At 47.0% G+C, this 18,938-nt stretch overlaps 1 protein-coding gene across 1 annotated transcript in view; it reads left to right on the forward strand.

Moving 5' to 3' along the window:
* TENM4 (teneurin transmembrane protein 4) overlaps window positions 1-18,938 on the forward strand; it is a 383,504-nt gene that overhangs the window by 308,229 nt on the left and 56,337 nt on the right. The window contains exons 16-19 of the mRNA XM_047071426.1: window positions 5,366-5,485; window positions 10,159-10,420; window positions 13,028-13,295; window positions 16,328-16,471. Of these exons, the coding sequence (XP_046927382.1) occupies window positions 5,366-5,485; window positions 10,159-10,420; window positions 13,028-13,295; window positions 16,328-16,471 (794 nt within the window). The remainder of the gene's footprint in view (window positions 1-5,365; window positions 5,486-10,158; window positions 10,421-13,027; window positions 13,296-16,327; window positions 16,472-18,938) is intronic.

Consider the following 18,938-nt stretch of genomic DNA (forward strand, 5'->3'; position numbering starts at 1 on the left):
AAGCTGAGATGGCGTGGATCCTCCAGGGGAAGGAACCCAGCCTTGGGATGCAGTTTGGGCTGATCAACTAAAAAGGCCCAGCCCCTCCAGCCCTCGGTTCCTTGGCCATATCCCCATCAAGGTCAAGTAGCTCTGAGTTCTCAGGCGTCACCCCCACCCCCTTCAGTGACAGAAACACATCAGTTCTTTATTCGTTCAATGAATAATTTATCAAGAGCTTACTCTGTGCTATGCATTCAGTTTCCAGGGCAAATACCAGTTTTAGTGGAGGCTCTCTTTTGCCCACTTAGACATGAACATCAGTTATGCCCAATGCTAAGAATATAGCGGTGAAGGAGATGTGGCCCCTGTCTTCAAGGAGCTCATGGGTCTGCCTGGGAGGAAGATTGCCCCAGTGGTTTTACGGAAGTAGGCCAGAGGGGTGGGAGTGTGGGGTACCACTCGATGAATGCAGGTGGGTTTCAGGTGAACAGGATAGGTAGAAGTTTCCATAGAGAGCGAACAGTTCGGAGGTAAGTATCAGGATTGTATGAACTCCATGAAGATTCTAAAGCTAGGGATGATAGGGCTACTTGAGCTATAATGGGTAGCACTATATTAAAACCATTATACATATTTTTTAAAGATAATTTATTGTCAACTTAGCTAGCATAGAGGGTAGACAGTGTGCTCTTGACTTCAGGGGTAGTAGATTCCCGTGATTTTCGCTTACATACAACACCCAGTGCCTATCCCAAGTGCCCTCCTCAATGCCTATCACCCATTTTCCCCTCTCCTCCACACCCTCCCCCCATCAACGCTCACTTTGTTCTCTGTATTTAAGAGTCTCTTATGGCCTGCCTCCCTCTCTGCTTGAAACTACTTTTTCCCCTTCCCTTCCTCCATGGTCTCTGTTAAGTTTCTCATTCTTAAACATGCATTGGATTCTATTTGACATCAGGATGGGAAAAACTTCAGCTACATGGGCCGCTGAGAATGGAGGTCCAGAGAGGTCAGATGATTCTCCAAAGTCCTATAGTTAGTTACCAGAGTCAGAAGTAGGAACCGACTCCCTGCCCAGGGGGCTTCCCAGCCCATCCCCTACCCCCCCCTCCTTGACTGACAGTTGAGGTTAGCTTCTTATTTGCTTGATTTTGTTTCGAGGTGTTTCTGTCTCTCCAACAGTTTCCCCTCTTGACTCCCAACCTGGCCGCTGTACTCAGGAAGCAGTCAGGCAGATCTTCCTCCTCACTGGTGTCAGCAAGGGCACCTCAGTCAGGCCCTGAGCGTGATTGGACTAATGCCAGCTCATTTGATGCGCACCCCCACCCCCTTGGCCTGGCACGAGCGCTCCTTCCTGGCAGAGTTCACTCAACCTAATTGCCTGTTTTGTGCCCCAGCTGCCTGACATATGCCAAACCCATGTGTTGATTCACTTATGTCAGAGACAGCTACACTCGAGCATTTCAGGTTGGCTCTGGTGAGCTCCAGCAAGCAACCGGGGATAGTAATTCCCGCATTTAAAACCCCCTCATCTAACACAGTACACAGTGCCTAGCTTATTAAGTAGGTACCCCGGTTTTTTAATTAGAGTGAATTTTAGTGGCTGCAGGTACCTAAAATAGTAGTAAGAGTAAAGATCTGGAAGTCAGAAGTCCTAGCTTTGAGTGTCCACTCAGCCAGTTTTTTGCTCTATGACCTTGAGCAAGTCATTCCTTTCTGAGCTTCAAGTACTTGATCATTTCTCCCCTAATAGACACTCAGGGAGCAATGTCCGTGCTTGCCCTAGCCCCAGGGGATGTGGTCAGAGCCCTCCTCTGACTAGCATGCAAGCATGTAAGACAGCTATGTAAATGTGAATGATAGAATTCTGTGACTGTCACGGTCATGGAGAGATCCTTGGAAGTATCTAGGGGAGCCTAGAGGAAGAGGTGATTAGTTGTGCCAGGAAGACTTGGTATCAACCTCACTGAGGTGATGACAGCTTAGACAGGACCCTGAGGACAAGGAGAAAATAATACCCCAAAACTCGGTTATGCCCAGATAGTGACCAAAGGAAAGCAAAACCTGTCAAATATAGGACTGGTGAGAGGAGGGCCATATGAAGCAGCCGGAAAGCCAAGTTTGTGATAACACTTTGCACCCCATGTTACTGACTTCTTGCCAAGGTGTGGTCTTCCATTGTAGAATTTCACGGTCCGAGCATTAACTAGTTGTCAGCCACATTGACCCTTAGTGTGGGGTCTGTTCCCGTGGCATACAGAAGCCGAGGGCTCATGCCCGCTTACGAGAACTGATTGTTAAATGTTCAGGAATTTTGCAGGCTAGTTTTTGAACACTACTCTTATGAAAAAATAAAGTGTGTGAAATTAAAATTAAATAAATTTTATTAAAAACAAAGATAATCAACACTCATCACTTCCTAATTATTTTACTATATTCTACTATTCTCGTTCTCCTAAGTTTATTAGGACTCTTGTGTCTTGTGGAGGAAGGACTTGGTAATAGGGTCCTACTGTGCATCTCTTCCCAAGTCTGGGTTCAGTGACATCTCATTAATAGCATGAAATCAGCCAGGGTGGAAGTATTTACACCACAGAAATAGGCAAACGCTACCAATGAAAGCTATTTTTCTTTTGAAAGCCAAGTATTAAATGTTTACCAGTATACCACGGGTGGTATCCGTTCAATAAATGGGATGAAGGGAGAAAGCATTTGGAAGCCCAGGACGCACATCTTTTCACACCTCCCTGGACAAAAAAAAAACACAGCATGAGACACATTTCAGAGGCCTCCACAGAGCCGACTTCCCCCATCTCCTTTGTCCCAGAGAGGCCTTCGTGTTAAATTGGTTTTCTTGACAACTGAAAATCATGGTTAAACAGGAGGAGGATGGAAGTGTTTTTCTCCAGGACCTAATTCCTGAGCCAAATGCCTGTTTTGGCAAGAGGCCTCTGTGGTGTACAGGGGTACAGGGAGTCAACTTAATCTTCTCCAGAACCCAAGCAACCCACGGGACCCTGGGCTAAAATTACATCTGCTCTGGCTGGCCAAAGTGAAGGCTACGTGATAGCCAAACGGTGCTGATTTAACATTTCCCAGTGCCCGCATGTGTATGAGGGGCAGCAGCCAGGGCAGCCCCCAAAAGGAAACCATCCCCCGAGGGCTAGTTGCCATCCAAGCAGAATCTGAAGGCACATATGTCAGGACAAGGCTGGACAGTCGCCAGCACCAGGATGAGATCTGTTAGTAATTCTTTGGAAGGACAAAGTTCCAGCAATAAGAAATTCAATTTTCCTCCATTAAAGAAGGCATCTCTCAGTACCAGCTGAATACAATTGATGGAATAAATCTTTCCCATTAGTGGAGAGATAATTTCACATAAATGTATTGGGAGACCTTCAGAGCAGGACTGAGAGTCTTTGCTGAGCCTCACCGCTTAACTTGTTTGTCGTGTAATTGCATTTAGACCAAGGGCCTCGGAAGGAAACCGCTGACTGAATTAGCATTAACCAGATTGGGTGTAGTGAGGTGAGGTGAGGTGGGGTGGGGTGGGGTGGGGTGGACGGGGTGGGGGAGGGGAGCTTGATGCATTGTGGGTAGTTGTTCTTGCCTTCTGAAAGGACAAGCTGACACTAGTGAGACCAGCTGCTTACAAGCCTGGTGTTAATTGCTTTTCTCATCAAACAGAGAAAAGTTTATCACTCTAGGAAGGTAGAGATGTAAGTACCCAATGAGGCAGAGGCTGTTTGAGATCCCTTTTTTATGAATGCCCATAGGTCTCATCAGTAGCCCTTCTCCAAGCCAGAAAAAAAAGCCATCTGAACAGAGGCAGATGGAAAAAGTTGTCTGGATACTCACACCTGGATATTCGCCTCAGATCTGGCTTGTCAACCAGGGCTGTCTCCCCAGTGCCCTGATGCTTTAGGATGTTGACACCACTGAGCACCTCCTTTTTCTCCCGTTGCCAGTGGTAAACAGAATGGTCTAAGTTGGGCCCGGAGCTGTGAGCCCTGCATGTGAGGCTCGGCTCTGCCACTACCCGCTGCGTGACTTGGGGCAAATAACGTAACCTCTGTGGACCCGTTTCCTCTTCTTCCACCAACTCACTGATTTTCCAACAGGCTTTTCTCTGGCCTCTCCAGAGACGTAAGAATCCAGAGTTGCCTTCAGAATCACTCCAAACCTCTTATTTCGTCTAGAGAGATGTGGTTTCTGTTTTCCATGTTGAGGTCCTTATAAAATATCATCTGGTGAAAAGGTTCCATTTCTGATGTATTTCTGATATATTTGAAAAACCATCATTCTAGATGATCTCTAATTGCCCCACTTATTTACTCAATCCACCATTGTTTTAAACAACGACCTAGTACTTATTAGGCATTTCCAGGCACTACAGAGAGAAGAAAAGGAGTAGTCCTTGACCCTGCCCTCAAGGAGCTCACGATCTAGTGGAGAGGAGGACTGTGTGCAGTGTGGCAGGGTATCTGGGTGTTTGTGTCAAGTTTTGGAAGGAAGTGACTAGTCTAATTAGGGTCATCAAGACAGACTTCAGGGAAGAGGTGTCATTTGAAGCCGAGTCATAAAGGATGAGAGTGTTGGGGGAGGGGTGCTGGAGTGACACTGAGGCAGCTGGGAGAGCACTGCACGGACACAGAGACTTAGGCAACACGTGCCTGACAAGTTGGGGGGAAACAGATGGTTTGTTGTCTGGGATATAGAGGGTAAGTGGGAGCGGGGATATTGTTGGGAGATGGCGACAGGTTCCAGAAACCACTCCAGGGGGATGCTTAGCATCTGCCCTTCTGCTGTGTCTAAAGCCAGACGAGAGGATGAGAGGATGTACTCTCTATCCTGTTCACTTTCTCGAGAGTATGTCCGCTTCCGCTATGTCCATTAGTGACAATAATAGCCACTGTCATTCATGGAGCTTGCTCTGAAGAAACAGAGTTTCAAAGAGCTGTCACATACTTTTGCAACTTTAGAGAGCTAGAAAGTGGCAGAGTCAAGAGTTGAACCCAAGTCTCATGATTCTGGATTCTCAAGCGTAACTCTGTAACTCGGCTGCTAACTCTGCTGCTGGTGTATCCCTCTTGTATCAGTTTATCCCCTTACTGCATAACATAGAATCCTTAGAAAATGACGTCTAGTAAGGTATCTACAAACATCTCCCAGTTATAACCCTTTAGAGGACACTTTGATGCCTTAAATTGAGTCAATATGAAAAAAAGAATATTACTCCTCTTGAGTAAATACAGTGAGCCCCTGGGTGCCCAGATATGTATGAGCGGCCTGCCTTCTGTCTTCTGACCTCCAAGGCTTCCCTGCCATCCAGGGTTCTAAACATGAAAAGTAGATGACGTCATTCTCTCTTCTCTACCCACAGGCATGCGTGTGTCATTCGTGGTCAAGTGATGACATCAGATGGGACCCCACTGGTTGGTGTGAATATCAGCTTCGTCAATAATCCTCTCTTTGGATACACAGTCAGCAGGCAAGATGGCAGGTAGGAGACCTTTTGTAGAGCAGGGTTAGTGAAGGTCCTGTTCTCGTGGTCTTGCCACATAGCTGCTGCTGGAATGGCAATGTGAAAAGAGAATGGGACCTGAATTCAGAGGCCTAGCTCTGCCACTCACTAGCTGTGAGACCTTGCACCTGACTCTGGCCTTAGTCCCTTTGGCTAGAAATTAAGCAATCTCTTCTCGTTTGGTTCTCAGAGTAAGCATAGGGTACCTTATACATGTTATCCTGCTCAATGGCTTATAATATAAAGCATTGTCACATGGACCACTTTCCTCAGACCAGACAACTCCAGAAATGTTCATATTCCTGCTGTGTGCTTTCCATCTACAAATGCCTAGGTCTGTGGAAGCCACTGGGTGATGACAGAACTCTGCCCCTCAGATCCCCGCGAGAACAGTCGGTAGAAGGAAATAAAGTTTCTTCACTCACTCTAACTCTCCATTTGCTAGAACAATTAGACAGTTCTCCTCACCTCTCTGGGCCTCAACTTCTTCACCTATGAATGGTCCTAATACTAGCATCTCACAATTTGGTTGTAAGGATGACATTCCATGATGGATGAGGAAGCGCCTTGCACACAGTAGTGGTTTAATAAATCTTAGTTTCCCTTCCCTCCTCTGGTTCATTGCCATATTGCCAGGACCTAGCACACGGTAAGGATGCAGTAAATATTAGCAGTTTATTAAAAGTACAAATTATTAAATGATGAGGAGGTGATGATTGTGGTACAGGCCATTAGGAATATTTTGGAGAAAATGGAAAGAGAAGGAAGAAAGTGGAACAATTTAGGCTGTCGGTGGTGACAGGTCCTCGATTTTTAATAAAATCAGGTGGTGGCAGTCCATCTGGCTAAGTGTGGGCCCATAAGGTTGATTTTCACTCTGTGTTGGAAATTATGCTCCAGCCTGATTGATTTTAGCACCTCTTTAATCCAATATCAGATGTGAACATGTCCCGGCCGAGGTGATAATGAAGTAGAGGCTCATCTGTTTGTAGACATGTGTGCCTCTTAGACAGAGTGGCAAGCTTGGCATGAGGAGCCCTCTCCCCCCTCCTCTCCCTGTGAATGGGAAGGGGCCCAGCTAGAAGGGGCTGGCGGCCAGTGCCAGGAGTAATCTGGCCGGCCCAGACCACTGTCCCCTGACCCACACACCCTCCAGCCCAGGAAGCACGTCAGTGCAGATGTTCAGTACAGCATGGGGGAATATATCTTTCTCATGCTCTGTCTTCACTGCCTTCCAGCTTGGGGCTGCCTGCTAGATGGAAGTGGCAGATGTGAGCATTCTAGGCAACAGGTATTGTGGCTACATCATTACCTGCTGTGAAACAGTCATCAAGAAGGAGCCGTGGGGACTGCTCTTTTTTTGTCACGAAAGGTGTCCGTCACTCACATGAAATGGCAAATCGTCAGTCCTTTGCCTTGCTGTGCTTGGTCAGAGTGGGTCCGTAAAACACTCCGGAGTCATGTAGGTTTGGTGGCCCTTGAGAAGAGCCCACTCCTTCACCTCCAGGCTTTGATTCCCCCTGTGTGTACTGCCCCTGTGATTTCCGTGGCCCCTTGACAGCATGGGGAGCCTGGGAGGCAATTGTCAGCCACACTTCCTGCATCAGTTTACTAAATCACATCGTAGGAACCAGAGTTGCAGACAGCTTGAGTTTCAAAGCAATTCTTAACCAGTGCTTTATGGGGCTTGAGTTTCCCTCCCAACTAGACACTGCATAATGGATAGGAGAGCCATTACTTACTCTCCAGGTGCCTGCAGATCCCCGTTTGTTATGTATGAATCTTGCCCATTTCCTTTCAGCTTCCCTTTCTTTCACCCTCTTTATCTCTCACACCCCGGGAGAGCCCATAAGGCCTGAGACATAGCCTGAATGTCACAGCGTATACAAGTCTGTGGACCAAGTCTAACTCAGCTCTCTATCCCTCACTTCCCAGGCAGGCACTGGGCTGCCCACTCTCGCCCGGCTCCCCGGTCCCTTTCACATACCCACCACACTGAAATACCAGACATCAAGACTTAACTAGAGCCAAAGGGATCGATAAAAAGATGGAAAATAGAAGCCATGAAGAAAAATTTGTAAAGAATAGCAGACAAAAGAAGCAGTCCAGGCTCGCTGAATTGAAAAAATGGGGGAATACAGAGCATGATGCCCTGGGAGTGGGGCTCTGGGCTTTTCCCATTCCTTATCCCATCTGTCTAATTAATAACTGCCAAGTGGTTATGATCATCATTTTACATGAGGAGATTGAGGCTCAGACAGGTGACAGAAGTCACCTATGGAGTGAATAGCAGTGCTTAGACAGGCCCTGAGCTGTTTGGGCTTCGCCTGAGATCCAGGCCTTCCTTTTGTGGTCAGACTCACATCCATATCCACAACAAGGTTTCCCTCCAGATGAACAGGCCCAGTTCTTGGCAAGATCCAGTCACACCCAGCTCTTGGCAGGGCCAGCTGCCCCTAGCCACTCACCACCTTGAGAATATGTCTTTTCCGGTTTGTCTTCGCTTCCTCCCCACGCTCATGCTCTCGTGAAAGGAGCTCGTGAGCCGGGCCAAAGTTCTGTTTGATGGTTACAAATGTTCTGTCAAAGTACAGATGCTCTTCAGGTCTATGACAGGAAAGTCATTCTCTGGGTATTTCCCCAAACCATGGATATTCTCTTAGAGAGCCAAAACCTAAACTCTTGGTTCAGAACAAACTCCGTCACTGTTTATTGAAGATGGCACTGTCCTACTTCTGCTACCCAAGTGTGGGCCTAGAAAGGGTTGAGTGAGGAGCAGGCAGAGTGGGTGAAAGTTTCAGCAAAGGACAAGAGAGTCAGGCTCCGGAGCCTAGAATCCTGAATCTGGGGGCATCGTCTGTCAGGAACAGGATTTGGCACTAGGTCAGGGCAGTTCATCGTAAAATCCCTGGGAGAGGGAAGAGCAAGCCAGAGCAGAGAGCCCAAACCTACATAAAGGTGAGGTCCTGTGTTAGAGTCTCTATAACCAACTGCACAGGTGAATGCTGGGTTGGTCTGTAACAACAACCCAAGTAGGAAGGAGCCTAGGGTGTTCAGTTCAGAAGAAACTGACACCGTCATTCACACAGTCCTTCTGTAAACTATAAGCGACAAGCGCTGGGCTAGGTTCTGGAAAGAATGAGGAATCATGCACCTGGGCCAAGCAATAAACATGTGACTCCTGGGCAGTGTGTGGTGGGCCAAGAGGAGGAGGGCACGTGGTGCCCTGAGAGGGAGGGAGCTAGAATTCTGACCAAGTAAGGAGTTTGCAGGAGCTCTCCAACCACAAGAACAAGATGAGGACAGGCCTTGAGAATGCATCCTCAGGTAGTGGCTAAAAGACTCTGTCCAGAGACATCACAGCCAAGAGGTGGCAGGTGGACCGGGCCACTGTTTCTAAGTCCTGAAGGACTGTCAAAGGCAGAAGGAGTCACCCCAACAGGTAGAACAAGGCCCAGTGGCTAAGTAGCTATAAGAAGAGGGACCCAGGCTCAATTCCGAAAATAACAAGTCCTAACAGAACTAACGGAAGATGGGACAGTCCTTCTGTGGATATAGCAAACTCCTCATCACAGGGAACCAAATGGTCCCTTGCTGGTGATTCCGTAGAAGAAAAGCATCAGACTGGGAGAGGGCTGTGAACAGTGGCCGGATGGCCACCGGCTCTCCCGGACACCACAGAGACCTCACGGCAGGAGGGATTCTGGGCCTCAGTCTTCGGCTTCCCTTTTCCACCTCACGCGTACTGTCAGTTGTGCCTTTTTGTAATTCCAAAGGCCTGCATTGAGTAATCTATCATAATCAGAGCTAAAATTGCCGTAGGATCATAGGATCTTAGTGACTTAAGAATAATCCCTTTGAAATTTAAGAAACAAAACAAATGAACAAACAAAGAAAGAGGCAAAGAAATTTAAAAAAAAAGAAAAGAAAAAGAAAACAGACTCTTAAATACAGAGAACAAACTGGTAGTTGCCCGGAAGGGAGGTGGGAGAGGGGATGGGTGAAATAAAGTGGGTCAAGAGTACATTTATCTTGGTGAGCTCTGAGAAACGTATAGAATTGTGGAAGCATTATATGGTATACCGGAAGTGAATATAATACTGTATATTAATTATACTTGAATAAAAAATCCATTTGAACCTTTTCATTTTATATATTGAGAAAATTGAGGGTCAGAGAGGCTGAGTGATGTGCTCAAGATCGCACAGTAGTTCATGGCAGAGGCAGGACTAGGCTTAGGGCTCCTAATACCAGGGCAGGACTTGTTCCACTTTATTCTGCTGACTTTTCACTGAGCTTCAGCTCTAAGGATCCCTAGGTACCAGAACCACCATAGCAGAAGCTCATCAGCTGTCCTGTGTCCCGGCAAATGGCTCTCCATAGCAGTGATTATTAATGTCGGTTTTGGTAAAATCTCTGTAATGAACCATTTCCCCCAAAACCCATGCTTTATGGAATCTCTGTTACTGTTTGTGGTTATAGTGAAGTCTTTAGGTTTTAGGGTCTCCTCAACAAGTGCTCAGACCTTCTGGTGTAATTTTTGTCTCCTTTATGTCTCTCTTTGCCCCACCCCCACCCATTATCCTCTTCCTCCTCATCTGTTTCCTGCTTTTCCTGCTCCCCCTTTTTCCACCCCTCCCCCTCTCAAACAGCTTTGACTTGGTCACAAATGGCGGCATCTCTATCATCCTCCGGTTTGAGCGGGCACCTTTCATCACACAGGAGCACACCCTCTGGCTGCCTTGGGATCGCTTCTTTGTCATGGAAACCATCATCATGCGACATGAGGAGAATGAGATTCCCAGCTGTGACCTGAGCAACTTCGCCCGCCCCAACCCTGTCGTGTCTCCATCCCCGCTGACGTCCTTTGCCAGCTCCTGTGCAGAGAAAGGCCCCATCGTTCCAGAAATTCAGGTACCCAGCTTTCTTAGCCATATTTCTCTGTGCTTTTATTTCACCTGTGGGGTGGAGGAGGATCTCAGAGACAGGGGAAAGGGAGATCTCATCAGCCCACCATGCAGAATCCAGCTGCCAGACCCCACAGCAGCCGTGGCGTGTGATGGTCACCCCTCTTCCATACTCAAAACACAGGAGCGCTGGAAGCTTCCTGGCACACTCAGGCATATAATAAACTCCCACTCCTTTTCCACTCTGCCATCCAGTTCACTCCCACTTTCCTTTCTCCCCAGCCTCCAATGTCCCCCTCTATCATCATTTCTGTGGAAAATATTTATGATGATAGGTTCTACCAACAGGAGTGGGACAGACAGGCATCATAATAAAGGTTCAGTGAGAAAATATACATGAGGCGCTTTAGCACAAGGTGTAGCACTCAGTAAGCGCTCAATAAATTTTCTCCAGTATTATTCTTATTTAAGATTATTTTACACACACTGCCTTCATGCCAGAGGCATGCTTTGGCTCAAATCTCTACATACAAGTGCTTTACTTAATTATCATTAAAAGGAAGTAATTTGGAAAGATACAGTCTAATCGGATTGAAACCAAGATAGATTCTTGGCCTAACAAAGCTGTGGAGAGTCAGATGTCTTCTGCCATCCCAGCCCAATCTCAGATGGCAGGAACAAAGGCCAAGGGAAGAGAGATGGCAGGGAGAGGTCCCAGGCTCGCTCGCTTGCCCACCAAGAGCTCTGGTCATGTGCATGTTAATAGGTTGCAGGGGCCTGTGGAGCAGGGAGCGTATACGCTTTCGTGTGTATGTTTCATGCCTGGCTGAGCAGTCATATCTGTGTGTGCGTGTGCATGTGCGTGTGTGTGTGTGTGTGTGTGTGTCCTGCTGATGGGCTTCTGGCACCAGCCCACAAGGACATACAGCCATTTTGAAATTCTCATTGCACCCTCAGGTTGAAAACCTCGCTCCTTTTAGAGATTCGGCACCGGTCTCCTATCTCAACTACCAGGCTGACCTTTCTTTTGAAATGGTTGTCAGCGGAGACAGAGCTTGCTGGAGAGAAGTAATTTGTTACTCAACCCTGGTTCAGCTCCATCTAGACATTTTCCCAGGAGCAGAGACTTTGGAACAAATGAGGTTAAAGGTCCCACCCTGTTCGCAGTGCTCCCTGGGCTGGGTGTCTGCAAGCCCAGCTGGGTCACAAACCTTGCTTATTATCAGATTCATGAAACATATGAAAACAAGCTCCTAGGTTTTCCTGGCCCTATCATTGGCCAGCCTTCGCAAGCACTGGGAGATGAACACTGTAAAAGGTGTGTTGAAGATAAATATTTATGAGAGCGTCAGGATGACACTCGAACCCTGCCTGTGGTTCACCAGGGTATAGAGCCTGCTTTGTCTAGAAGCTGCAAGCTGATTTTTAGGAAGGTTGCTTTGCTTTAGGTCCAGTCCCTAAAATTTTGTGTGCTCAGAATGGGGTAGGGAGAGCTCACCCCCATATGTGATATGAATTGGACAGAAAGGAAAAAGCTTTCTTTGTGAAGGCCCAGTTTCTCCATGAACACCAGAGTAGAATAATCATTGTCCTTTTAATGGATACGTTAGCCTCAATTGATTTAATGTCCCCTTCTTAAAACGGAACCCAGAGCATCAAGCTGATAGAAGTTCTCTGCTTTCGCCATGTGCCTGAGAACCCTGACATTGATTTAAAGTTTCCATCTTGGAAATGAGCCCGTTACATACAGGAGATAAAGTGCCACCTTCCCCACCATTCTGTTCATCTAGCACAGCATGGGGCACAGAAACTCCATGCCTCCAGTCTGACCCCTTTCTGTGGGTGAGCTGGAGGGAGGCATTGGCCACAGGCCCTTGGCAGGCCGTGCTCTCAACCCTGCATAATTGTTTGGCCAGCCTCTTATGGTCTCTGTTTATTTTCCTGAAGAGGAAAGGTATTTGAGGGTCTTATTTTAGGAAAGTTTTGAGGGAGAAACTGCCCTTGCTGAGGCGGCTGTCCGTATTAGTCTGAAGGAAAGTCTGTCTTCATATTACCCTCAGCTCCCAGCACCAGCACCAACGGCAGCAGCAGCATCCTGTTTACTAAGTACCTGTCATAGGCTGGGCACTTTATATGTGTGACCTCACTCAATCCTCACACTACTCTGGAGAGGAGGCTGACGTTCGGCAGCTTGCACGCGTTTCTCGGAGGGCATAGCTAGTGAATGAGAGGCAACATGATGATAAATATTTTACACGCATTATCTCATGTGTTCCTCTCACTAATGCAGCAGGGTGAGCATCGTCATCCGCGTGGAATGGGGCAGGGGTGTACCACGTGGAGCTGGTCCGGAGCCAGGCCTCCTGACTCTTGGATCCCTCCTCTTCCCTCCCGTTTCCCCTTTGCCCCTCTTCCCCTCTTCCTCCGGCTTCTCTTCACACTCTGCCTCCCCCTCTTCTTCCGTCTCTCTTTTCTAGTTCCTGCTCCTCCTCTCCCTCGTCCCCCATCTCTGCTTCCTCCTCTACCTCTTGAACACCCAGAGCACATGGGGCTTGTCAGCCCCCCTCCTCCCACGAGTCCATGACCGTCACTTGCTGTGTAATCTGTCTTCTAGGCTTTGCAGGAGGAAATCGCTATCTCTGGCTGCAAGATGAGGTTGAGCTACCTTAGCAGCCGTACCCCTGGCTACAAATCTGTCCTGAGGATCAGCCTCACCCACCCTACCATCCCCTTCAACCTCATGAAGGTGCACCTCATGGTGGCAGTGGAGGGCCGCCTCTTCAGGAAGTGGTTTGCTGCGGCCCCGGACTTGTCCTATTACTTCATCTGGGACAAGACAGATGTCTACAACCAGAAGGTGTTCGGGCTCTCGGAAGCCTTCGGTAAGACTCTCAGCCCCAGGACTCAAGGCAATCCTCAGAGACACAGTGACGCTTGGGGACGTGGGGCTCTTTTTCCACTTGCCGTGTTTCTTCCTCCTCCCTTCCTCTTCTCAGAAATTCCTACGGCTTAGTCGGCCTTCAAGACTTTTTGGTGGCCATCCGTGACCTAAGAGAATGTACTCAAAGACCTGAATGTGGAAAAGCTGATCATTTTTTTTAAAGGGGGTTACAAAAGCAGAAGGGCCCTTGAAAAGTGCTCTGGTGGTACGTGACAGCTAAAAGAGGCTTTGTGCCACGAAGATGCAGCTATGGCCCCCTCACAACCATCTGGCCTGAACTCACCCATGAGAAATGTGGGAGTCTGGGGCTCCTGGGTTTCTTCAGAGTTATTGAGGTGCAGGAGCTAAGATTCTGTCTTCATCAGGAAGGCTTGTTGGCCTTTTTACCTTATTTGCAATCAAAGAGGTTCTGTCGTTGTTGATGTTGTTGTTGTTGTTGTTAAAGTTTTTATTTGTTTTTGAAAGAGAGAAAGGAAGAGAGAGAATCCTAATCAGGTTCCATGCTGTCAGCACAGAGCTCAACGCAGGGCTTGAACTCATGAACCGTGAGATCATGACCTGAGCCGAAATCAAGAGTCAGACACTTAACTGACAGAGCCACCCAGGGGCCCCCTTCCTCATTGTTTCTGTCTGTTTTTAAGATGAAGCAGAAGGTGACTGTGGCCTCACCTGGAGTCCCAGCCCCACTGAGACGTCGGGCTTCGGCAGCTGGCTGTGCTCATTCCAGCCTCTGTATATAGCAGAGTCCCAGGAAGTGTTCAGAGCTGGACTGTGAGCAGACCTAACCCCTGCGGGGCTAATCCCCCAAACACGTAGAGTATCAGCCCAGGAAATTCCTTCTCATCTTGAAACCTACTCCAATTTCATTCCCTTATTAGATTGAGCAATGGCAGAATGAGGAAGCAGAGGAGAAATAATGTTGTAAAGAAGAAAGAGAGGAAGGGAGGGAGGGAAGGCAGGCAGTCAATAAGAGAATGTCTGTTGAACACCTGCTCTGAACAGTGTGCTTCCCTGCACGTTAATATCCCACTTAATCCTCACAACCACCCTGTGAGTCAGAAATTGTCCTCGGATTCTGCAAGAGAAAGCCGAGGCCGGGAGAGGTGAGGGGACCTCCCAAGGATGGATGAGACAGGAACGGAGCTGGACTCATCCCAGTCCCTCCCTGTAGTTTTGCATCCCACCCTACCGCACAAGGGCATGCTGGGAGTGAAGATGCCGTCTCTTTCTGTCCACTCTCCCTTCTGTAACTCAAAGTACTTCTGGGGTCTCATAAAAAAAAAAAAAAAAAAGCCTTGCAACCTCTTCAGGTGAAATGGGTATCCTTAGTGTCCACCAGCCAGGGACAAAGGCAGGTGTCTGCATAGTGGGACTTCAAGGGCTGAGGCTCACTTCCCTTAGGTGACCAATAGGAGGCGTAGAGGCTGCTTAAGGGACTCATGGTCACAGAGAAGATGTCCCTGTGAACATTCCCCTCCTGCCATAGATGGCTAACGACTTTTATGGCACCTAAAGAAACTTTGAAGGGACTGTCCACTTGTTAATTCCTGTCCTGAACATGCGGTAGGATATTGACCTCTTGACGGATACTGTCTGCACAGAAAGATGCTTGAAAGAAATGGCATTCCTGTCTCTGCTGGTTCCTTTCCACAGGGCAGGTACAGGGCTTTTTACAAATCCAGTCTCGGGACGGCTGCCATGGTTAGCCTGCATCCCGGTGCCCTCCTGAGGAGGTCTGGATTTATGAAACAGAAATGAAACCAGGGGATTTTCAAGCTTTGAGACTCAAAGCAACTTCCAGCTTTCAAAGTACCCTAAGTGAGCTCTTTTTCCATGTATTCATTATAAACGACCTTGAATTTTTTTCTTTAGTAAAGTAATACCATTATCATTCATAAAAATTTGATGAACGGACAAAAATATAAATAAATTCATACATGTTTCTATAAAACAACTACTTGTTAACATTTATGTTTATTTTCTTTTCTCGTTTATAGTTTGTGTATAGTTTTTTTAAGCCTAGATAGAATACTGTATATACAACTTAGCATTATTCCATAAGCATTTTCCATGACACCCCACTATCTTCATAACCAAATTATCCGGTGGCTGCATAATATTCCTCAAGTGGGTACACTTTGAAGACGTACTTACTTATTTGTTTATAGAGCGTGAGAGCTGCGGAGGGGCAGAGGGAGAGGGAGAGAGAATCCCAACCAGACTCCACACTCAGCATGGAACCCAATGCCAGGCTCAATCTCACGACCATGAGATCATGACCTGAGCCAAAATCAAAAGTCAGATACTTAACCAACTGAGCCATCCAGGGGCCCCATCGAGTGGGTACACTTTGATTTGCTCAACCTGTAACCCCTTTTAAACTTTTAGATTACTTCCAATTCGCACTATTATAAATAGTCCTGCAGTGAAGAGTTTTGTGCCTGAAGTATTTTCCATACTAAAGGATTATTTCCTGGGAATTGATTCTCCTGGGTCCTTTTTAAATTGTTTAGTACTTTTTTTTTTTAACTTTTCCTCATAATGCACAATTGCTCTATTAAAAAAGGATATTAAGGCTCGGGATTTCTTTTTTTTTTTTTAATTTTTTTTTTCAACGTTTATTTATTTTTGGGACAGAGAGAGACAGAGCATGAACGGGGGAGGGGCAGAGAGAGAGGGAGACACAGAATCGGAAACAGGCTCCAGGCTCTGAGCCATCAGCCCAGAGCCTGACGCGGGGCTCGAACTCACGGACCGCGAGATCGTGACCTGGCTGAAGTCGGACGCTTAACCGACTGCGCCACCCAGGCGCCCCTAGGCTCGGGATTTCTAAGGCACTTAGAAATATGACCTTTTCTCCTTTTCTATGAAAGACAAGCCAGAGCCTTGCGTGCATATCAAAGCCAAAGAAGAGGCTTTACTCACCTGTGCACTTGGCGCTTTTGCTCACCTGTGCGCTTTTGTTTCCTACAGTTTCCGTGGGTTATGAGTATGAATCCTGCCCAGATCTGATCCTCTGGGAAAAAAGAACGGCAGTGCTGCAGGGATATGAAATCGATGCTTCTAAGCTGGGAGGATGGAGCCTAGACAAACATCATGCCCTCAACATCCAAAGTGGTAAGTGCATTAACAGAATTCCAGGAGCCAGGCCATGATGTGGCCCTTGTCTCGTATCCTCTGTGCCCTGCCAGATTTAAAAAAGAAAAAAAAAATGCACACTTCAAATTACATGGGCTTGTATGTGATCAGTCATCAGAAGGATTAGTCAACAGATATTCCTTAGGAGCCTGCTCTGTGCTTGTCACAACTAGGCAGTGGAGATGCAGAAATGAAAGACCTCAAGAGATGATATTCTGGTCAGAAGCAAACACTTCCCAGGCAGTCTCCAGGCTGTGCCGTGGATGGTGCCATCACACACAAAAGCACAGGACACTGGGGCATGGAGGGCAGCAACTCAGTTTCCCGGTTCAGCACGGTGTCTCTTTGGAGAGAACCTCTGAACTGAGTCTCAAAAGATCCAGAGGATCAGCCCTGTATATCAAGTAGGGAGAACATTCTAGGCAGAAGGCACAGTATGTGCCAAGGCACAGAAGTCTGAAAGAAGAGTAATTGGAGAGAAGGTTTCTTATGGTTTGAGCAAAGGATGAAGTGAGGCAAGAGCTGAAGCAAAAGCCAGAGCTTGAGCACCCAGAGCCCAGGGTCAGAAGACTGGGACTTTGAACTTCATCCAGAAGCCGATGTCAAGCCTCTGAAGGGTTTCAAGCATCCGAGTGACATAATCAGCTCTGTATTTCAGATAGCCCACCTTGACTGTGTTCCAGGATGGGACAACTAAATATGCTCCTGATGTCAGACATCCCCCACCTACTCTGGAGAGGCCCTGGATGCTACTCAAAACCACAACATTGTCTCTAATATACTTTACATGTTCTTAATATTTGCAGTGAATTTCTGAATCTATGGATTTTTTTTTCAATCTTACTTTACAGATTCCTGTCATTCAGTAGTAGAATATTGTAGACAGCGAAACTTAAGGCACTTTGCTATTTGGTAATGAAAGGAAGGGCAGAAGGTTTGGAAAAGTACATGCACCCAAACCCACAGCAGACCAAATATCATGAACTCGTGTCTAAGCGTGTCCAGTGGTCAGAGTCAAAAACTTTGCCCTGCTACTAAAATTGCCAAATAATTTTAATGAAACGATTTGAATAAAAAAAAGGTTTAAGGAAAACTAACCAACTAATTCTAAATTTGATGATAGAAGAAAGATTTGTGAATAGCTGAGGCGGCCTTTAAAAGAAAAAGGAAAAAAGAGGCACTGCCAGACGGTTTGGTATCCGTCTTAAGAGAAACCACAGTCTCCAAAACTGTGGTGCTGGTACCCGAGCGGATAAATAGCTTCTATGGAACAGAGCACGGGGTTCAGAAACTGACCTATAAGTGGTCATCAGGAATCATTTTGGCCACGAGTGCCAGCAAAGCCAAAGTAACAGAATTCCAAACAGGCAAAAAGTTTGTTTCTCCCTCGCCTGAAAGTCTGGAGGTAGATAACCCAGGGCTGGCTTGGCACACTGCAGGCTCAGGGGCTCAGGCACCTCCCCTCCCACTGCTCCAATCAGGCCTCCATCCCCAAGGTTATGGCTCACGGTGACCGCTGAAGCTCCAGCCTTCATATCCACATCCCATCCAGCAAGAAGGAGGAAAAGGGCTAAGGGCAAGCCCTTTCCATTGCAAGGACACCTCTCAACAGCTGCCCACCCCATTTCTATTTCCATGCCACTGGCTAGAACTTAGTCACCTGCCAAGTATAGGCGGTTCCAGATAGTCACCTGGACAGCCAAACATCAGGGGTTCTGTGGCTACAGAAAAAGGACGGGGGACAGGATGGATACCTGTGGATGACTACGGTTTCTGCTACGCTCCATACACACATAGAAACTGGCACATGACACAGGCAACATCAGATATCGGTGGAGACAGACAGTTATTTTAGAAATCGTATTGGAAAAACTGGCTCAGTAAGTAAAATTAAGTTCACACTACATACAAAATAAACAAGATTGATTGAAGATCTAAATTTAAAAGGTAACACTTTAAAACTAGTAGAAAACACAGAAGAATATCTTTATGATCTCAGAGAAGGATTCCCTAAAACCAAAAAGCACAAACATTAGAGTAGGAAAATGATTTGATTAGACTAGGTAAAAATGAAAGATACCTGTTTAATAAAGGACAGAGCTAATAGGTGACAGCCTGGGAGAAGATTCTTGTGACCATAAACCCAAAACTCATTCAGGCTTCAGTATGGAAGGAGTGAGGTCAGAGGCACAGTCCAGTTTGGAGACTGTGGCAATAATATGGGAGATAAAGGATGATCTGGGCCCAAAATAAACAGTGTGGCTATGGGATGAAGGCTACAAGTCACTGAGGTCAATCCCTTCATTTTGCTGGTGAGGAAATGGAGATCCAAGACCTGTTAAAACAGTAGGAAAGCCAATACGACATCTGGGATCAGCCCATTAGGAGCAACACCAGGTAAAAACCCAGGTGTCTTGAATCTACCCTGGTGAGAAGAGACTGAACT

The sequence above is a fragment of the Lynx rufus genome, unplaced genomic scaffold, assembly GCF_022079265.1.
Source record: "Lynx rufus isolate CCGP_SWC_20201006 ecotype Redwood Valley unplaced genomic scaffold, mLynRuf1.p SCAF_9, whole genome shotgun sequence".
In the NCBI taxonomy this organism is placed as follows: Eukaryota; Metazoa; Chordata; class Mammalia; order Carnivora; family Felidae; genus Lynx; species Lynx rufus.